We start from the raw sequence: 20,737 nt of genomic DNA on the forward strand, positions 1-20,737 counted from the left end.
CGCGCGCGCAAGTCTGCTGGGTCAGGCGTCGGGCGAGAGGGTGGGAAAGCTGCCACGGATCCTTCGGTTTCTACACGTCAAATTTCGGGTCGCTCACGACGTCAAAGAACGTGTTCTCGCATCCTGTGCCTGTGCAGTACCAGAGGGAAGTTCGAGGTCAATCAATGGCAGTCGATCCTGAAGGCAAGCGACGGGAAGCGGGCGAGCATAACGGGGCCGGTAGACGTTTCGAGCCACTTGGAGCAGCCAGCTTGGCCTGACACCCAGGCTCGAGAATCGAACGATCATGAGACGCTAAAGGGCCCTGCCCCACTATTCGTCGGCCTTGGACGGGCCTCCGACGTTAGGACGGTACCTGCGCCGCCGGCACGATCACCGCCAGCCCACGAGTACTTTCGCAACAACCCGCGACCTCCCGCCCCAGGAGCCACCTGCCAATCGTCGCCCTGAACAGGCTTCACCCAGCTCAATAATGGGCTGACCTGGGTGGGGTTAGCGACCGCCGCCGTTCCTCCATGGCAGCATACAACGTAGCGTGGCCATCCGCCCTTTTGTTTTTATTGTCTTGTCGCCTTCTCACGGTGTTTAACAGCCAGGTCCCTCCTTGTCCACTCACCGGACTAGTAACTACTGTGTAATCGAAAGGCTACGAACTGGCCGGGGGCAACCGGATTTTACTGCGATGGCCGATGGCACAGGAGGTGTATTGGATGGTTTTGCCGAGATTCAAAGTTGCCGAAGCCCAACCAACAAACCCGACTCCTGCATGGACTGCCGAGCTGCCAGTCGCCACGGCCGGCTGCATGAACTGACTGACGGTGCCCTGGTCTTGCGCAGAATTCGTACAATTGAACACATGCCCCTACCAGGCACATAACCTTTGCCAATGCTCAATAGACAGGCGTGAATCACGATGAGCATCCACCAAGAGCCAATGCCCATAGCTATCTTGACAAAAGTTGGTATCGCAGTAAATTCAACTAACGTGAGCATCGTTAATGATAAGTTACTAGAAGTGTGGAAGCATGGACGCCCAGGCTAGTCTTTTGATAATAAAAAAATCGTATAAACCAGCCGTGAGCCCTAAACAGCACCCTGGATGCGCGTTCACAAGACTCGTCACATGAGGTATGTCTTCTGTTCTTGAGGATAAAACAAGAAAGAGAGGAGGGGGAAATCTAGTAACCATATAACACCCATATAACACCATTGCCGTGTTTCCTGACACGAGATTACCGTCCCAGCGTGAGCACACCATCTTCCTATTCGTCATTCATTCATCTTTCACCATATATCATCCGAGCTCTGCACCATCTGCAAGGTCGGCGTCTTGGGTTGAAGAGCCTTCATTCTCTTGCGGTCGGCCTTCGTGACTAGCGAAGGCGTCATTGGCACGACTGGAGTATATGGCTGGTATGGCGAGTATGGAACTGCCGCGCCGGTGTATGGTGTCCGCAGCCCACCCGGGGACAGGGGCGCTCTCTCAAATACAGTCTGCTTGGTAGTCTGCATCCGAGGGGAAACCATGGATGGCTCGTATGCTCGCAACGGAAGCGAACCGCCAGTGCGGATGGCCGACGGAGCATTTCCCCGCGAAAAGGTCGCGCCAGGCTTCGGCGACGAGGGGAGCGAGGGGAACCGTGTTACGCTGGGCTTGGGCGACGACGGCAAGCCTACAAGTGGTGCAGTTGACCTCTCTGAGATTGCCGACACCGGGTCGCCCTCGGTGGGGGCCTGTGAAGTATTCCGCGAATGGCCGAACTGAGCATCTAGCCTCTCGTCGATGCTCATCGTGCTCTCGGGGGAGACGTCTGGCGGAGTCAGGGGTTCCACGGGGCGGGTCATCCTCCTCCCCACGTAGGGGTTCTGATCCGTGGGGACTGGAGGCGGAGGAGCCGGCGCGTAGTGTCGCGGCGGGATGGTCTCCATCTCCTCTCCCTCCTGGCGCGGGAAGGTCCCAGACATTGGTGTCATAATGGGCGACGAGATGCTGATGGCCTTCATGGACTTCTTGCTCCGAGGCGACTTCAAGGCGGACAGTATAGACGAGGTGCGCGACTGTGGCTTTTCTGTCTCAGGTCTTTCAAGATCGAGATTCGCCGGCTTATTCTTGCCTTTTCGCAGGAACCCTGACTTTTGCGAGGAAGGCGTCGGTGGCTGTTTTACGATTGGTGCTGGCGGCCCTTGCAGCACCACGCCGGCTTGCTTTGCCTCCTCTTGTTCCATCACGAGCTTGTACATCTCTTCCAGCTGTTGTTGCGCCATCTCTCGGTCAGCAGCGACCACGTTCTGGTCCACCAATGGGTTGACACCTAGGGCAGTGGTATATGAGGAAGGTGAAGGCAAGATATACGGTGTCGGATCTTGCTCGGTTGGCGTTGGGTACGAGAAATTCTTGATCGGCGACCTTGGGCTTGCAAGCGCCTCCGGAACAGGCCCCTGGCCCTCTGGAAACTCGGGCTGAAAAGCAAACTCGTACTTGAGCTCGTCCAAGTCCTCTTCTGCAGCCTCCAGGTGCTCCCGACGCTTCTTGGCAAGGAGCAGGAGGACAGCGGCGACGACGACGAGCGAAAACGCGTAGGCGCCGACTATGCCACCGATCTGGGCAGGCAGGTAGGAGGGATCTCGAATGGCACCAGCAGAGAATGCAGGTCCGTCTTCTGGAGCTGGGGCTGGGTCCCAGTTGATGTTCAAAGGGTTGTTGTTTCTCTCAGAGATAACAGAAGGGGCAGCGCGGCAGAAAGGACTGAATGTAAGGACGAGCGCAAGACGAAGCAAAGAAGCGGTAGCGGTTGCACTATAAAGCCCAGGTTGCATTGTGGCAGACCCGGATGCTCTTACATATGGGGGCTATCAACTCATCAAGTCAGAGCTCCTGACGGAATAAGTCGAAACGCATGGTGATCGAGAATCGACAAGGTCAGGTGCAGATTTGGGAGCACAAAGGGTATATAGCGGCTGGTGATGCTCGGTAGTGTGTCGAGGTGGGCCGGCGGCGACGATACCAACATATCAAGATTGGGCGCGCGGTGTGCTGTGAAATCTCACTTGCTGGAATCCCCAGGGCCCTTCGTGCCACATGCATGATGTGCCCATGAATAGCGCCCACTGGGATGATCGAATGCCACGGTGCTCGACTGCGAGGACGGGAATCGCGCTGCCACTCACGATTCTGGTTGGATACTCGATATAGATGACAGGGGGGGTTAAGCGCCGACGAGACAGGCTATTGTCGTGATTGGTGGCCAGCGACTCGCGATTTCGACCCCGCTTGGGGCCCGTCCCTGCCTCTTCCTTGCCAGCCATCAGTATTTCAATACCCGATTGGCAGCCCCCAAGCAACCAAGGGGCCAGGGGCTCGGCTGGTTAGGGACATCCCATTGTGCTCGTCCCTCCTCCTCGCATCCAACGGAAGCAGTGAAGAAGCAAGTCAATAATAGCTGGGTCTGCTAGCTCTCAAAGCAACTTATCAACGAGCGTGTGACATGTCCGTCTTCTTAGCTCCATCACATCACCACAGTACATAGTCACCACCGCACATAGTATTGACTCCGCGCATGGAACTGGCTGTGGGAATGTGACGAGAACCCTGCTGCGCACAATGCGACCAACACAATTGGTATTTGCACGCAAACATTGCAAGCCGATCCCACCTTGCGTGACCGGTCGCACTAAGACTTGTGACGATCAATGGGATTCAATGCAATTCGAGTGACCAGAACACGTCTTGCATGAGATGTTCGTCCACAAGTAATTGGACAAGAGTTTGAAGGGATCTGTCCAAATAGAATTGGAAACGGGGGGGCCTTTTTGGCGCTGCAGAATCTGACCTAGATCGGTTAGCTGAAATGCCGGGCGGCAACAGGAACAGGCGGTGTTGGGCCCCTCCTTCGTAACTCGCCTATCTGTTCAAGCTACTTGGATTTCGAGTACCTATGCAGATAGCTTTGCTCAAGAGCGCTTACGATATTTGCGACGAGGGATCTTTGTAATCCACAGTAGGAGCACAACAAGTCATCATACTTGAAGACATCGCTGCATATACACTGAACAGCAGTAAAGTAAAGAGCTGGGCTAAGCCAGTCACGCTGTAATATACAACTACAAGACTCGGCAAGCAGTGATGACCCTCGATAGAGGCTATGCAGATGCTCATTTAATACCGCATGTGATTATATGGTAATCTACAAGTTAGAAGACAGACACACTTTCTGTCACACAACTCATTTACAAGAAGGGCGAGAACTACAAACATTTGTTTACGCACATTAAAGGCTTGCTTGCTTCCAACCGAGTGGAGAGTGGGGCATCCAGATCAGGGCGGGCCGGAGGTCACCTGATCACGTGTGCCCTTAGCGGACGATGCCTGGGGATAGACAAACACTAACGCCGTAGGCGTGACGCGTGTTACACTTTACAGGCCCTGCTCGGCGTGTCGTTGTTGCTTTACTACAGCCCCATAGTCTGTGGTCTAATATTCAGCCCTCTGGTTCGCACCTCGATTGCACTCCCCGTCGCAGCCGAGCAGCCTCCTGGACACGCTCATGTACGCGTGTCCGTCGACATGTCTGCCACAGATGGCACCAAGATATTTGGGTCGTTGAACAAGGCACAATGTCGCGCTGTGGGCTCTCGAGCGTCGACCGTCGCCATCTTGGCTGGTCCAGGCAGCGGCAAAACTCACACTCTGACTTCTCGAGTCGCGTGGCTCATCGACCATGCTCGCTTCGAACCCAAGGACATCATCGTCGCGACCTTTACGGTCAAGGCAGCTCGCGAGATGAAGGAGCGCATCGGCAAGGCCCTGGGCGACGGAAGAGAGAGAAAGATCATTCTCGGAACCTTTCACAGCGTCGCTCGGCGATATCTTGCTACATACGGCCAGAGAATCGGCTTGGACCCAAAATTCGGCATTGCTGATGATTCAGATTCCAGAGGAATCGTGACTCGGATATGCAAAAGGCTCGATATCCACATTGAGGTCCCACTTGCCCGGGCATACATCAGTAGGAAGAAGGCTGGAGGATCCTTCAATGACGAAACCGCCAAAGCAAGGAGGGCCAAGTCTGTGGAATCGGTAGCCTACGAAACGTGCTATGCTGAATACCAGAGTCAGCTTGAGCGTTCGAACCTGCTTGATTACGACGATCTGCTCGTCCGCTGTGTCGAGTTACTGCGCCAACATCCATCTTGTGTATCGAATATACAAGCAGTCTTGATAGACGAATACCAAGACACTAACGGAATTCAGTTCGAGCTGATGAAACTCTTCGCACAGTACAACCGAAGAATCACGATAGTCGGCGATCCGGATCAGAGTATCTATGGATGGCGATCAGCAGAGATAAGAAATCTGCATCGTTTCTTGCGAGACTTTCCAGGCACCGAAGAAATATCACTAGAAGAAAACTATCGTTCATCAAGCTCGATCCTGGACACCTCTTTGAAGGTTATCCAGCAGGACAAGGAACGTTACCAGAAGGCTCTCCTGCCAGTGCATAACAAAGGAACTCGTCCTGTTCTTCGCAGGCTCAAAAATCAACTAGATGAGGCCGACTGGATCGTGTCAGAAATAAAGCGCATCAAGATGATGTCAGGGGACATGGTAGGCCCTGACGATATCGCAATACTCCTGCGATCTGCTTCTTTGTCCAGGCACATTGAATCGGCACTTGGAAGGGCCGGTATGGCATACCGCATGGTTGGTATGTTTGAGATCTTTTGTTCTTAACAACACGCATATCGCTAATAAGCATGAAAAGGTGGATTCAAATTCTATGAGAGGACTGAAATCAAACAGATCCTTGATTACCTGCGAATCATCCACCAGCCACACAATAACGATGCCCTCGCCCGCATCATCAATGTGCCAAAGCGTGGCATTGGAAAGGAGACTATCCAATCCTTGGTTGAGGAGGCCGAGCGGAACTCGCTTAGTCTCTGGGAACTACTTGAGAAGCATTGCCGTGGAGATCGTACGGCGAAGACCAACATCAGGAAGCAGACCGAACAGAAGATCAGTGGCGAATTTCTCCGATTAGTCAATGGACTGCGTGCCCGACTTCGGGATCGCACAGATGGAACGGCTGCTCTCAACCTCGTGGAGATCATAGAGAAGCTCCTTCGCGACTTGCAGTTCGAGAAGTTCTTGGAAGAGACCTGCCCTCAAGACAATGAGTCTAGATGGGCCAATGTTCAAGAATTCATAGGACTTGCCGGAGAGTTCATGAGGGATCAGGCGATGGCGGAGGAGGACCTTCTGCCCGACGTTGAGGGCATGCAACAAAACGTTAATACTGATGTGCTCTCCCGTTTCCTTGCAAACGTATCCCTGGCCTCCGACAAGCAGACGGATAACAAGGACGAAGAGGCTAAACCACACATCACTGTGTCAACAATACACGCCGCCAAAGGCCTCGAATGGCCTATTGTATTCATTCCGGCTGTGTATAAAGGCTCGATACCGCACAAGCGATCTGACGACGAAGCCGAGGAAAGACGTCTACTGTATGTGGCAATGACGCGAGCGAAGGCGTTGCTTTACCTCAGTTGCCCCCAATTCAATTCCCACGGGGACAGTGGGAGTCTCGAGCTTTCCCCATTCATACAAGATCTATCCTCAAATCAGTTTCTCAGACAAGGGCCAACGTTCGAGAGAAAAATGATGACGGAATTGGCTCGTATGTTACAGCGCAAGCTACCGTCTGAGGAAGTCATCTACAAGAACATGCCCCCGATGAGCTCACTCGAGGATAACCTTTTCCCAACCGACCCGAACAACCAAACGCATTCGGAAAGAGCATCCACTGATACAGCCCCTTCGATACATCCCATGAAGCGTCACAAGACTCACCACGTCAGCAGTAGCGCCAAGATTGTGCCCGAATCAGTAGAAGGGTGGAATGTCCCGTATGCAACTACAATGCAACGCTCTTCCTCTTTCACATTACCAGGATTCACCACGGCTGGCGCTCAGCATGTGGCCGATGCTGCCGAGCAGGCCTCAAAGCCCGCTGCAAAGCCTACTGCATCCAGCACAAGGGTTGGTACCAATAAGAGACCTCCCGGGCAACGAAGTCTTCTTGGCTACATTGTGAGCGATCACGACCGATCGAAAAGCGGACCCGAGGAACCAGACCTACCACCTCAGCCGCCCAATCCTCCTAGATATCTTTCGGGACCCCGGTCTCTACCCATTCGCAATCCCGTGGCCCAAGAAATTTCGGAGATACAGCCACAATTTTCAAACCACAAGCTAGGCTCTGCGAAGCTCGCCACGAAGCCAGCACAACCGAAACGTGAAATTGACGTGGCGGCGAAACCATATGCTTGCTTCTCAAGCTCGCCTTCCAAGCCTTCTCCTGAAAAGCCACCTGCAAAACAAGATGCAGAGCCTGTACCCCCTGAAGAACAGACCCGGCCGGCATTATGTTTCCATGCAACCACTGTCAATGTACCTCAACCGAGAGGCGTTAAGAGACCTGCGGGACTAGGCAGAGACGGGATTGCACCGATCGACCGGCTCAGAAAGCCATTCAAACCATTGACCATAAACAAGCAGCTTCATGGCCAGCGATAGATGGTTTACCAAATGATGCTAAAACTGAAGCGCAGCATGAAATCCGTGGAAGCATATGCCCCATAATGAAATCATGAACCGGAAAGATATACGTACGTATGCTAGAGCAGAGAATAAAAAGGCAATTAAGTTTGACCATGATGTGACGTCTACTGTATCAGCCTATATAAGTCGTGATCGTCGCGGTGAGCTACTCTAAAATATACCTGGATCTTGGAGTGAAAGTGGTGGGTATAAGAAAGCAATGGGGTATAAGGGGTAAGTTCAAATAAAAAAGGGTTACGCGGAAGCAGTACGGTCGAACACTTTTGACCCAAACTTCCAGACTTCATCAACCACCAACTCCACATGCCCGCCACTCTGACTCTCGGAAAATACGATCAGATCGGCGTCGGCTCCATCTTCCAGGCAACCCTTCTGCCCCTGCAGGCCCAGCATGGCCGCCGGTGTGGAAGTCACGGACTTCAGCGCCTGCGGTATGCTTGCTCCCGTCCAGTTGAGGAAGTTGTTCACGCATTCAACGAGCGTTATCGAACTTGGGTCATATTGTCAGCATCCTTCTCACCTCGCAGCCAGCTGAATGCTCGAAGCTTACCTGCCAGCGATCCGATCCGAGCCCTCAAGAAGCAACTTTGGACCCTTCTTGACGATACGGTTTGTGCAGTCGCCATTTGTCCATTGGTATGCGCCGTCCGGGAGCCCGACCATGTGCATGGCGTCAGTGACGAGGATGAAGCCATCCGGGTGTGCGTTGAAAGCGATCTTGATCGTCGTGGGGTGCAGGTGCTCCCCGTCGGCGATAATGCCAAAATAGGGGCGCGGCAAGCTCTCCTCGGTGCCGAGAACGCCAAAGATGCCGGGGTTGCGGTGGTGCAGTGGCCGCATGGCATTGAAGAGGTGTGTGATCATCGTTGCGCCGGCGGCGACGGCCGCCGAGGCCTCTTCGTACGTCGCCTCCGAGTGTCCTATGGAGTAGGTGATGCCTCGACGCGTCAACTGTGGAATCAGCGCCGTCATGTTGCCGAGCTCGGGCGCGGCCGTTATCATCTTGATGGCCGGTCTGCTCCCGTTTTTGCCCGGGTTGATGTTGGAGGAGCCGTAGCAATCCTCCAGGTCGTTGAAGCCCTCGGCCTGCAGGAGCACGTCCGCGTTATGTATGCCGTTCTTGGTCGGGTTCAGAAAGGGTCCTTCAACATGTGCACCAAGCGATTCTGCCCCATCCTCTGCGACTTGGGTTGGACCTGAAGGTCCCAAGTGAGGCAGAGCTGTCTTGTATAGGTCACCCGTCTGGCTGGTGATGGTCGGAATATAGCTTGTGACGCCAGTCTGGACTAGGCGTTTGTTCAACTCTTTTACCTTCTTGGCATAGACAGTAGGTTCTAGCAGCGTTGAAAAGTTGAACCCGAATGCCCCGTTCAGTTGGCACTCGATGAAGCCAGGTGACAGTATGCGACCTCCAAGATTGATAGTCTGGTCAGGCAAGTTCAAGTCATCATAGAAAGCAGCCTGGCTTCGGATGACCTTGCCAGTGATGAAATCCACCCAGAGATCTTCCTCGACAAGCTGGTCACCCTTCAGGATGCGGCAGTTGGTAAATTTTGTGATGCCATTACCTCCCTCTCGCGGCATCGACTTTGGTGACGAGGGTAGGGAATGTGGCATGATGAACGTGTGTTCCTAGAAGCAAAGCTGAATAAAGAAAGACGACGTGTACTGTGGCGATGACTTTGTGGTGTCAAGAAAGAGGCCACTGGTCTCTTGGACACAAATTTCTGAACGCCATAGGACGACACGATCGATTCAGTGAGATACCCACCTACATGTACTCGCCATGATATCACCAGGCAGTCTGGGACATGACGCCCTCCCAGGCCGAGATTCGGAAACTTTACTGTACATCCTGGGCCCCGCGATTGTGATAGTGTTTCCACGCTGGATCCAGTGGCTGTTTGGGAGAGAGATACTGGACAGTGGCACAGGCTGGTGGATCAGCGTGCAACCACTCTGCAGGGTCACACTTGCAATCCCTTAGCCTGCCATACAACCAAGCCAGTCTTGGGAACGACGTTGGACTCGACCCAGCGCCTTGTTTGACACATGTGGGTGTGAGCGTTTGCTATTACTCGTCGGCGGGCTGGCCTCAGAACGAGCGCGACCCATGACCAACCGACTAAGATAGGCCAATGAATTGAGCAATGGGAGCGTAGATCGGGACCAAGCTGCGATTCGATGTGTAAGCCGGCTCCCCAGATGGCATCATACACATGAATCGGGAAAGTTTCATGGGGTCGCATGGCCACAGGAGCCGTGGGCACCGTCCACCAGCTGGGAGAGGCCGGAAGCTGTAACGTTGCGGGCTGCCTTCCGGCGATAGCTACTGTACCTTCGCCTCTGAAATTTCGATAATGGGAGGGCCCCGAGATGGCCGAGATGGCCGGCTTGCGCCGAGAGCACCGACAAACCTGGGGGAGTTAGCTCCACCAGCAGCCCCCTAGGCCAGTGCTGGCTTGGGGGGGGGGGGGGGGGGTATACAGCGGGGTTAGAACAAGCCCGCGACAATGCAGACGCCCCCCAGGAACCAATCACGGGCGTCACAGGCGCTTTAATCCTAGGTTTAGCCGGCTTCACCTTAGCCCAGTCGCACGGCTATCTGAGGTTATGCTCGCGCTGTCAGACTGGCCGTCAGGTGTGAAGGATTCAAGCCAAGTCCTGTGCGGTGTCGAGAAGCGAGGCCAGCCCTCTGCCAAAGTATCTCCGCATCGACCTGCTCTGTCCATCAAACCAATAGGGGCGATGGTTCGGCTGTTCCCTCCATTGTTACACTCGTGACAGAGTGCTCAGTGATTCAAACCTCGACCCCAGGCCTTGCCCTCCATGCAAGGCGCACCTCAGACCAGCACCTCGCCATAACGTGACACCCGCGGCCCGGGGGACTTCCAACATGGCCAAATCAGATAGCGAATCCGACCCACTATGGCAGGATCTGGACTGGTACGTACTTGAGGCTCCTTCTGTCTATCCTGCTTGCGCCTTGACCGGCCCGCTCGTTACGGGTCGACGAGCTCGTGCTGACCGCTGAGTGTAGGGCGATTGGCCAGATGCTGATTATGGGCTGGGACGGGACTGAGATTACACCTCAAATAAGGAATCTTATCGAGCATCACCACCTCGGCTCTATCCTTCTTACAGCCAAGAACCTCAAGTGTAAATAAAGGATTCCACTTATAGCCCCACCCAGGAGTCTGGGTGAGATCTGTGCTTATTTACGCTTAACGGCTAACTGTATACTCTATAGCTGCCGAACAGACTGCTGCTCTAGTCCAGGAGCTGCAGTCTATCGCTCATCGCGCTGGGCACCCACAGCCTCTCCTAATAGCCCTTGATCAGGAAAATGGCGGCGTTAACAGTCTGTTCGATGAAGACTATATCTGCCAGTTCCCGAGTGCTATGGGCATCGCTGCTGCTGGCAGTCCCGATCTGGCATATACTGTAGCAAAGGCCACAGCAACTGAGGTCTCGGCTGTTGGTGTCAACCTGATACTAGGCCCCGTCCTAGATGTGTTGACCAATGCCAGGCATCAACCCCTAGGAGTCAGGGCCGTAGGCGATGATCCACAAGAGGCGTCACAATATGGCATTGCCACTATGAACGGATACAAGGACGCGGGCCTTGCCACGTGTGGGAAGCACTTTCCGTCCTACGGGAATCTCGATTTTCTCGGGTCCAGTCTGGACATGCCAATTATCACTCAGACGCTGGAGGAGTTGAGTCTAAGTGCGTTGGTGCCTTTCCGCAATGCTATTGCTACGGGCCGTCTCGATGCCATGTTCATTGGCGGATGTGGCATCGCCAATGCTGGCATGAATGCTATGCACGCCTGTCTGTCTGACCAAGTTGTTGACGACCTACTTCGAAACGACCTTGGGTTCACTGGTGTAGCAATATCCGAGTGTCTTGAAATGGAATCACTCATCCAGGAATATGGTGTTAAAGGAGGCACTGTCATGGCCGTCGAAGCCGGCAATGACTTGATCCTCTTGTGCAGAGCACATGATGTGCAGCTTGAGGCTATCTCCGGCTTGAAGCTGGGCATCGAGAACGGCATCATCTCTAAGGAGCGGGTGTATACGTCTCTGAGACGCGTGCTACGGATGAAGAGCGCCTGCACATCCTGGGAGAAGGCGTTGAATCCCGCGGGGCTATCACGGCTCTCGAAGACCCACCCGTCGCATCTAGCCCTCTCCCGGAAGGCATACGATCAATCTATCACAGTCGTCAGGGACAAGGATGGCCTCCTACCTCTGACGCAGAGCCTGCTCCAAGAAGAGGAGCTCCTGTTACTTACACCTCTTGTGAAGCCATTACCGGCCTCGGCTGCGACGAAGAGTATGATGGAGAAGGCTGCGCTCAAGAATGGCGGTGCAAGCCTGCACGACAAATGGATCCATCAGGAACGCGGCGCCATCATGAGCGGTGAAGGGGTTTTCCGTGAGTTGGGAAGATCACTGGCACGCGCTCGTCACGGGAAACTTTTGCATACTTCGTACACTGCCAATGGTCTCAGGCCAGGTAGGTACCCTCTTCTCTTCCCGAATAAGTCGTTGTTTGTGCTAACTGTCTCTCAAGTCCATGAGAACCTCATCAACAGGGCATCGGCAATCATTATTGTTACCGCTGACGCTCACCGCAATGGCTACCAATCCGGGTTTACCAAGCATGTTGCGATGATGTGTCAGATGCTCCGGTCAACGGGACAGAAGAAGTCTCTGATCGTAGTTGCTGTTAGTTCGCCATATGATTTTGCCATGGACAAGACAATTGGGACCTACATGTGCACTTTTGACTTCACCGAGACTGCCATGGCTTCACTGGTTCGAGCACTGTATGGCGAATTCGTTCCACAAGGATCAATGCCTGGCACAATGAGGAAGACCAAGAAGGTCGTCAAAAATAGACAGCAATGGCTAGTGGAAGCTTACGAGCGAGAACGCGACAGCAACGGTCTGGATGAGCTGCTCAAAACGCTTGCTCGATCGAGTACACCGAGCCTACCATACGTTGCCTGTCGTGCGCAATCCTTTGAGCTCGAGCGCTTCAACCCGAGCATCGAAGAATGCCACTTCGTCGTCCGTAATAGCAGTACACAGGCCTTGTACGGCTTCATTGCGACGTACTTCACAAAGGGTCTGGGGGCCATCGGCGCTCTATTTGTTGACCCGTCAAAACGAAACGTATCTATCGGCAGATCATTGCACCGCAGAGCGGTCAAGGCTTTGCTCCAGAAGCAAGGCCTCAAGAAGATCCAACTGGGCTTGTCCTTCCCTGGAGTGTTCCCAGGTATTCCCGTCGAGGAGAGCGGCAGCGTCAAGAGCTGGTTTGCCAAAGTGGGCTGGGACGTGCAGTTCCCTAGACGGGTGTCAAACTTGGCAATCGCGGACCTTCCGTCCTGGTCTGCCCCGGAAGGCCTTACTCAGAGTATACAGCGCAACCAAATCAGTTTCGACCTAATTCACAGCCTGGAGAACGGAGAAAGCGTGTTGAACCACGTCGCAACACATGCCAGTCCGGACGTCGTGGAACTGTACAAGTTCGCGCTCCAAGCCCAAGACTGCGGCGTGGTCCGTGCCAAGAGCACAAATGAGACTCTCCTGGGCGTCGTCATAGTCTGCAAGCCAGGCAGCGTCCTGGCGACATATATACCGATCCTCAACACTGCTAATGATGGAAGCTACGGCGGAGTCGTTGCACCTGTCGTGCCTGCGACGGCTCAGTCCACGTTGCTGCTCCAGGGACTGGTATTCATGGGCGTTAGACAGAACAAGGCACACAAGTCGGCGAAGAGTATAGTCAGTTGGGTAAGTCCGGTGGCCGCCCTCCCTGGAAGCATAGTTGTATGCTAACTATATCAGGCCCTCGATGATTCCCATGAGCTACTAGGTGCTATGGGCTTCGAGGTGCAGCAGACATTTGAAGAGATCACTAACTCGCCAGAGCATGTAAGTGCTGCACTTGATCTCCAGAATGCTCAAGCTGACATTACTGCAGTGGCATGATCTGCTTTAACGGAAACGTCACCTGGGATAACAGGGGCAACCATGTAGGCATCCACGTAGGCATATATCTGTGCCTTTTCTAGGAGAACGGGGATTGGATTTGGGATGGGCAGGACTGCGTCACGATACCAAAAAGATCTATGTTTCTGCGTTTCCCGTTGAATATACAATATAGCCGCACGGCGAGGAGTTGATCGTGTGACCCCTCTACAAGATTCCCTTCCGGCTCAAGCCCTTAGCCCATGCACCGGGCCGACCAGGCTTAGCGTGATCTGTCGGGGGAGGAGGACCCGAGAAGAGTCGCACCTCGAGTCGACGTCCCAGTCTTGCTCGAGTAGTCCAAGCACTACGCAGGGCCACAGTCGGTCGATTTTCCATGTGCAACGCCAGCAGGTGCTTCTAGTCTCGACGTAATCAAACCTAAGTTATACCCAGCGGCCGGATTAGCGCAGGGGGCCTGCATTAATTTGTCAAAAATAGAAAACCAAAGCCTCCCCGGGGGCGTTTAGTGGCGGGCAGTCTCTCCGCATTTGCGCCGTAGTGGAACCCCAATAGGCTATTTGCTGTGCGAATCTGTTCAGCGGCCGAGGCTCTTTCTCTCTAGCGCTCCCACTGCCGCCTCCCAAATCGTGCCATGTTCGAGTAAGGGCCAGGCTGGCAGAGACAGCCCTGGAGGAGGAGATCAAAGGATCGAGAGGTTTGTTGCAGGTTGGCCGCGGCGGCGACTGGGCCCCAGATCCTTGCGCCATGTCGGCATATCCTGCTGTGTGGGAGGGCTGGCGAGCCACTCAGTTCGTCACCGTCAGTATACTGGCCCCGTTGGAGTCGTCTTCCGGTGTGAGACCTGCATGTGTCTGTTTTAAAGTTGCCTATCCGCACCCGTGGCAGGCAGTATTGTATCTTCGAGTATACATTCCAGAAACGTTCGCCGGGAGTGTCCACCAAACACACGCCGAGCTGCCAGAGACAGGCCCAGCAGGCCAGCAAACCTAACCCTCGCGCGTTGCGACGTCCCCCGAAAAGTGCCAGAAACCCGCACTTCGTACTGGCGCAATACGTCCTCGGCGTTCTGCGGCAGGGCTCGCCGCTCGCCTCTACAGCCAATGATCGCCGGCGGCTGATAGCGAATTAGCCAACCCCCCACACAGAGAGGAAGAGCAGGCCCTCGCTCCTCCGCTCTCCTCCAGCTCCTCCTCTTCCCCCAAAAGCGCACGTCCGTCCAGTCCTGTCCAAGGTCCATCCAAGCACCCAAGCCCACCCAAGCCCGCCGCGACCCGTCCAGCCGCCCCCATCCGTCCCCTCCACCGTCTGATTAAGCGGCCTAGAATCTCCACTTGTTAAGCTGTCTCTCGGGGAAGAGGTTCGCTGGAGTGACTATTGCTGTGCATTCTGGTAGGGTACGGCACACAGAGAGAGAGGGAGTCCACACCTGCAGCAACTGAGGTCCCTGCCTTGGCACCTCTGCACCATAGTAATCCCAGGCCCAGGGTGAGTCCCGCCCAGTCCACCACGCCGTTCATCTGCCCCCGTTGCTCGCCTATCGGGGATTCCACCCTTCTACCCCGACTGCCGGGACCAACAACTGCTACCCCGTCGCCCACAGCACCAGACTGACGGACGGAGAGACAGACGGACACGACACAAAAGGGCAGACATCGCATGCCGGTTTGCAGCCGTCGCATCGAGACCCGACGGCGACGCTCCCGAACACGCGACAGGTGCCCCAGGGTCCTGACAATGCGATGGCAACTTTCAACATGCCGGCGCTGTCGTCTGGCGCCAACGCCAACGACGCCATGGGGTTGAATGCCGTCATGGGGGGAGCAGGAGCAGGCGGCAGCGGAGGACCAGCAGGAGGCGCAGGCGGCACTGGACTCGGTATAGAGGCTTTCGATCAGGATCTCAACTTTGACGAGTCCATGTTGTAAGTCGCTAACCTCTATTCCCCCTTCCGCTCCGGCGTTATCAATGCCCGGGAAGTGCTCTGGTCTGGACGCCCAACACTGACACCTTCCCCCAGAGATAGTGTGAATGGAGGACTACCCAACTTCCCCTTCACCCCGACTTATGACCTCGAGACCTTCACCACGACTTTTGAAGACCCGTTCAACTACTCCCGGCCCTACGAGGCCGCGCCCGACCCGGAGGCGTATCACGATGAGGAGTCTTCGCCCCAGCAGCTCGACGATAAGCTGCTCAGCTTTTCGGCGCCCGCCGTCAAGGCCACCCCGATAGACGACGCCACGGGGTCCTTCTCCGAGCTCAACATGACGGCCGAGCTCTACGGCATGTTCTTCGTGGCCGAGGACGTGTTTGGCGGCGAGACGGCCGGTCGGCCGCTCGAGCTCACCTGCTATCGGCGGAATCTGTGGCAGTGTTCCGGCCAGATCACGCTGCCGCGGCATTGCACGCAGGTCCTTAACGAGCAGGGGCGCGCCATTCCGATCGTCGAGTTCTACGCCTCCATCACGGCCATGGAGTCCATCGACGGCAAATCAACAGAGATTATATCGATACCGTGGAAGAGCAACAACCCGGCTCTGGGCGAGGGGCAGGAGACCAAGACCGCTGGAGCGCCACCCAGGGTTGCTCTGGACCTCAGCGGCGGCCAGGAGGTCGACGGCCACCGCGTGAGCCTGCCCGTGGCCTGGAAGCGCCTGCAGTTCAAGTCGGCCACGGCAAATAACGGCCGCCGCAAAGGCCTGCAGCAACACTACGTCGTACAGATCAACCTACTAGGCAAGATGAAAACCGGAGGGGAGCTGATGAAGATTGCCGAGATCCGCAGCGGTCCTGTCATAGTACGGGGCCGTAGCCCGCGAAACTTTGACAGCAGGAAGGATGTGCCCCTATCCGGCGACAAGAAGCCCAGCAACGCGGATCGGGCGCGCACGCAGAGTGATGCCGCTTCGACGCCAGTACTCAAGCAAGAACGCACCGATTCGCTCAGCCTGCCGCGGTATAACTCCATCGGGGGCGTCTCGTCCGGTTCCAACGACTGGACCGGTTCCGGGTCGTCCACGTACAACAACGGCGCGCAGACTGCCCAGCATGCCCAGAAGAGGATGGCAGTGTCGCCCAACCTCAGCAGGCCGCCGGTGCCCGCCTGGAGCTCCGACGTCTCCGTCGGCAAGACGCCGAGCTTCGCAGCCCAGGCGAAGAGCGCCGGCTCCGCCGGCCCCTCGCTGCCGATCGACCTGTCGTTGTCGGAGGACGAGCGCAGCCCCAACAACCGCTCCACGTCGGACGCGCTCCAGAGCCCGCAGCTCACCCGCTTCGGCAGCGGCCTGGGACACGGGAGCCCGGCAGAGGAGACGGAGGAGCTCTACGAGTACTTTCCCCTGAGCGTGGACGACTGGTAAGTTGATTCTCCCAGATGACGCGATGCGTCTGGTCTTTTGCGACCCGTGAGACTGACCCAGGAAACCTCACAGGACACCGCTGGTCGACACGATATACCGTCCCCACATTGTGCATCACATCGCTGTGCCTCAGGAGATCAAAGCTCAGAAGGTCAGGAGCAAGGCAAAGAGGTATTTCTCGGCGGAATGACACAGCGGACGAGCCGCAAAGCAAGGGTTTGCTGCAGCTTATACTCTTGAATTTGACCTTTTTTCTCCGTCATGAAGCCCAGGCTTTCTCCATAGGCTGCTCATCGAAAGAAGGACGGGCGCAGTATAAACGATCCCCCGGGCACGGGCATAGGCACAGCAAGGGTCAGGGCCGGGCCGGCGGACGGATTTATGACGGCATGCGATTGGCGTTCACGGACGGAAAGCGGGAATATGAAACTCCCCCAAGGAATAAATCTCTTGAATGATTTATGTGGGATTCTTTTTTTTCAGCCTTGGCTGGCTTCAGATAGCTATCTTCAGGGTGTTTTGCTTTCCAATATACCCTCTCTGTATGTTGAGGTTATGAGGTTTTTTCTGTTTTCCAACTGGGTATTCTGGTCATGATATATTCCGCGCGTCCCACAAAAATTTGGTATACTTTGTTCCATCTCTCACCGTCATGCACTCCTCAACTCCCGACCATTGCAGCTGGTTCCTCCTACTTGGTATCCTCCCGGTTCAATGCTAGTTGATGGCGTGAGACTCGGTGGGCCCACGTCTCACGGGGCCGACACATCCTCCTTCTGCTCCCCGACGCAGGCCAGGGCGACGGCCGCGCCCAGGATGGAGCTCTCGAGCGCCGGGACGAGCTCCACCTGTCCGACGTGCTCGCTCCCGCGCACCAGCGCATTGATGTAGCCCTGGCAGCTCTCGCGGTAGCCGGGGTACCGCTCGATGACGGAGCCGTTGAAGGCGACCTTGGTCCGCGGCAGCGTGTGCTCGACCTTGGCCTCGTGCACGAAGGACATCTTCCGGGCGGACGACGGGGTCGGCGAGCTGATCTCCGACTGGATGTACTCGGCCTCTGTCTCGTGGCGGAGCTCCCAGAGCGAGAAGATCGACGCCGCCAGGAGGGAGGCGCTCCGCTGCGACACGTAGGTGGCGAGGCTGCGGATGGCGCCGAGGTCGGCTGCCGTGGGTTTTGTGCTGGACGGGTGGGTCACAGCAAAATAGGGCAGAGCAACCTCAAAGTCAGGGGTTGTGTCACTGTTGTTATCGCGGTTAGCATGTTTAGCTCATGGCAATGCGTCTGGCTGCTTGTACTTACGCTTCGATCCTCGACAGAGTCTCTGTATCCAGGGAATATGGAGCTTGTAGCGAAGGGGGAACAACCCCGCCAAATATTTCTGTATTCTCGATGCCCTCTATAAGTGCCAGGCGGACTATTTCGCCCAGATAGTAGCCGCTCAGGAGGTGCTCCATCGGCTGAAAGTCCGGCCTCGGGTGGGCAGCATTGAGGAGTTCGTCCCACCGAGTAAGCGGGAGGATGTCGTGCCCGAACATTCCAAGTTCCGTGTTCACGATAACATGGCTGGCGGACTCGAACCAGCTCTCGGGGCGGCTTCCAAACTTGGAGCGATTGAATGCCGCTACGGGTAGATGTACGGCGATATTAGCGCCGGTGCCCAGTATCAGTCCAAATCGTGTCTGCCCGTGGACGTATGCTTGTGAGAGCAGTGTTGCCGAGCCGTCATTCACAATGGCAGAGAGTTCGACGTGTAGCCCCTGCTTGCTGCAGGCGAACTTCAGGATCCCGCCTAGGTCCTGGCCGTGCAGCCCACTTGTTGCTAAAAAGCCCTTGCCCATCCCTAGTAACAAGCCTCCCCCTAACGAGGTTTGTCTGTAATGATTTAGTATAAATCGGAGTCGCGGGCTGTCATTGTCACTTACTCTACTGGAAAACTCCAAGCTAGTCCCATCGGTATGGGCGCCGTAGGCGTGCAATGCGATACATCATCCTTGATTACTTGACTGATCCGGACAGCCATCCAGTCAAAAAATGACATACCCTCCAATTTCTTGACTTCGGGGGTGATTTTGAAAGTGTCCATCCGGACAATCTCGCTTTCCCTGTCAGTCGCCTCGCGGCCCCTGAGGGTGACTAAGGCCACCCGAAGCGTCGAACCTCCGACATCGAGTGCCAGATAGTGACCCTTCTCCTGGCCGGAGGGCAACAGGTGGTTGAACGACGGGAGCATAGACTCGGCGTGGGACTGCAACCTCTCGCGAAACTGGAGCTTCAACTTCTTGGAGAAGCGCCTCAGCTGCTCGCCCTCGAGCGGCGCCAAGAAGCCTTGCTCGGCATCGTGGAGAAACTCTGTGACCGTCATGCGCGGCAAAGCCGCCTTGCCGTTTACGTGGTGCTCCCGGACGGCGGCTGGGCTGATCCAGAAGGCGAACAGGGCCTGCAGGAAGGACCGACCTCGAAGTATAGACTTGAGGGCGGCGATTAAGGCTTTCTTCAACGTCGTCATTGCAGAAGTGAGCGGCTGCATGACATTTGGGGTCAGACTCGAAGGGCGTGGGGCAGATGGGTCAATTCATCAAGAATGCATGAATAGCTTCAATGGAGAATCGAAAGGCAAGAAAGGAACCCAAACATGAGAGCAGCCCGTTAATGAATCGTCATAGCCCATAAAAGAATGTGGCAATTGGACGGGTGAGGGAGGCAGAAGGCAGAGAGGCAGCAAACGAGTGCGTGATCCCCCAGGGTCGTGTCAGGGCTCGTATAGGCGTCGTAAAAAGGCTGGAGCGGGAGAAATTAAAGCTGCCGGCATCCAAAATGGCCGTACGGGAGTCTCGTCCTGACCCTCCTCAAGAAGCCGTGCGACCAATAGGTTGCGGAATGGGGTGCAATATTGAAGGCCGAATATCGCCAGAACAGTTCTGTCTGGGTCCCAAAGGGTTGCTTTGGGTCTAAAGCACGGGATTGCGAAATTGAAACACGAAACACCCCTGATTCGCCCTACACAGTCTTGTTCCCGCCGCCAGAGAAAGGCGATGGTTCGTCGTTAAGCTTCGACACTCCAGGCGGGACCCCACTGGTTGAGTAAGGTAAGGTACCTTGCGGTAGGGTGTAGTGCACCGTTAGTGGTTGGTTGGTTGGTTGGTGGTTGTAGTGGTAGTAGTGGTAGTAGGCACGTAGGCTGTAGTAGGTTGTAGCAGGTAGTTAATGTGTGGTGACCTCTTTTTTCCCACCCCTTCCAGGTTCCCACCCTCGTCTGTGGCCCTGGATCCGCGCGTAACGATGCCTGCAGCGGGACAGCGATCAAAGGTGCTCGAGTGGACGCGACGAGACACAGGAGCCCCGCGTGAGTCGACCAGTTGCGAACGCGCGGTGCACACGGCAGAGGGGAGAGGCCGGCCATGGAGCCGCGGTCAACCACCTGGTGGACGATGATGTAACGTAACGTTGTCTCGACGGTTGAGAGTGACCTGTGCTGTGTGTCCAGCTGGCTGCTACCAGGCCTACTGTCGCTGTAGAACAACCACTCGCCGACAAAAACTGGAGCTTGAAAGCGGAAAGGATCACCAAGACGCCACAAGACACGCGCCACAGAGAGTCAATATGGGGGGGTGGCCCTTGAGTAATGGCGACACACGATGCCCCCCCAGCCCTTCTGGAAACCCGGGTCAATCTGTAGACTGCCATTCACAATCAGCCGAGAGACGCGTCCTCATATTGAATTGCCTCCAGCGGCGGGACACG

General features: G+C 55.6%; 6 protein-coding genes across 6 annotated transcripts; 3 read left to right on the forward strand and 3 right to left on the reverse strand.

Moving 5' to 3' along the window:
* Nucleotides 1–1,284: 1,284 nt before the first annotated feature.
* JN550_004735 (uncharacterized protein) lies at nt 1,285–2,817 on the reverse strand (the record flags this gene model as incomplete). The annotated part of the gene is made up of 1 exon (XM_049316283.1): nt 1,285–2,817. One exon carries the CDS (start codon nt 2,815–2,817, stop codon nt 1,285–1,287), a length of 1,533 nt encoding a protein of 510 aa, XP_049173356.1.
* A 1,747-nt stretch (nt 2,818–4,564) lies between these two features.
* Nucleotides 4,565–7,579, forward strand: JN550_004736 (uncharacterized protein; the record flags this gene model as incomplete). Its single annotated transcript, XM_049316284.1, has 3 exons — nt 4,565–5,705; nt 5,763–6,507; nt 6,637–7,579. 3 exons carry the CDS (start codon nt 4,565–4,567, stop codon nt 7,577–7,579), a joined length of 2,829 nt encoding a protein of 942 aa, XP_049173357.1.
* A 279-nt stretch (nt 7,580–7,858) lies between these two features.
* On the reverse strand, nt 7,859–9,241 carry JN550_004737 (uncharacterized protein; the record flags this gene model as incomplete). The annotated part of the gene is made up of 2 exons (XM_049316286.1): nt 7,859–8,114; nt 8,175–9,241. The coding sequence occupies 2 exons, from the start codon at nt 9,239–9,241 to the stop codon at nt 7,859–7,861; spliced, it is 1,323 nt and encodes a 440-aa protein (XP_049173358.1).
* A 1,279-nt stretch (nt 9,242–10,520) lies between these two features.
* On the forward strand, nt 10,521–13,643 carry JN550_004738 (uncharacterized protein; the record flags this gene model as incomplete). Its single annotated transcript, XM_049316287.1, has 6 exons — nt 10,521–10,570; nt 10,665–10,783; nt 10,875–12,149; nt 12,207–13,435; nt 13,490–13,576; nt 13,626–13,643. The coding sequence occupies 6 exons, from the start codon at nt 10,521–10,523 to the stop codon at nt 13,641–13,643; spliced, it is 2,778 nt and encodes a 925-aa protein (XP_049173359.1).
* Nucleotides 13,644–15,390: 1,747 nt separating this feature from the next.
* Nucleotides 15,391–17,185, forward strand: JN550_004739 (uncharacterized protein; the record flags this gene model as incomplete). Its single annotated transcript, XM_049316288.1, has 3 exons — nt 15,391–15,557; nt 15,654–16,991; nt 17,068–17,185. The coding sequence occupies 3 exons, from the start codon at nt 15,391–15,393 to the stop codon at nt 17,183–17,185; spliced, it is 1,623 nt and encodes a 540-aa protein (XP_049173360.1).
* Nucleotides 17,186–17,747: 562 nt separating this feature from the next.
* Nucleotides 17,748–19,523, reverse strand: JN550_004740 (uncharacterized protein; the record flags this gene model as incomplete). Its single annotated transcript, XM_049316289.1, has 3 exons — nt 17,748–18,234; nt 18,296–18,868; nt 18,919–19,523. 3 exons carry the CDS (start codon nt 19,521–19,523, stop codon nt 17,748–17,750), a joined length of 1,665 nt encoding a protein of 554 aa, XP_049173361.1.
* Between the last annotated feature and the right edge of the window lie 1,214 nt (nt 19,524–20,737).

The sequence above is a fragment of the Neoarthrinium moseri genome (genome assembly GCF_022829205.1).
Source record: "Neoarthrinium moseri strain CBS 164.80 chromosome Unknown scaffold13_Wmoseri_CBS_16480, whole genome shotgun sequence".
Classification (NCBI taxonomy): domain Eukaryota; kingdom Fungi; phylum Ascomycota; class Sordariomycetes; order Amphisphaeriales; family Apiosporaceae; genus Neoarthrinium; species Neoarthrinium moseri.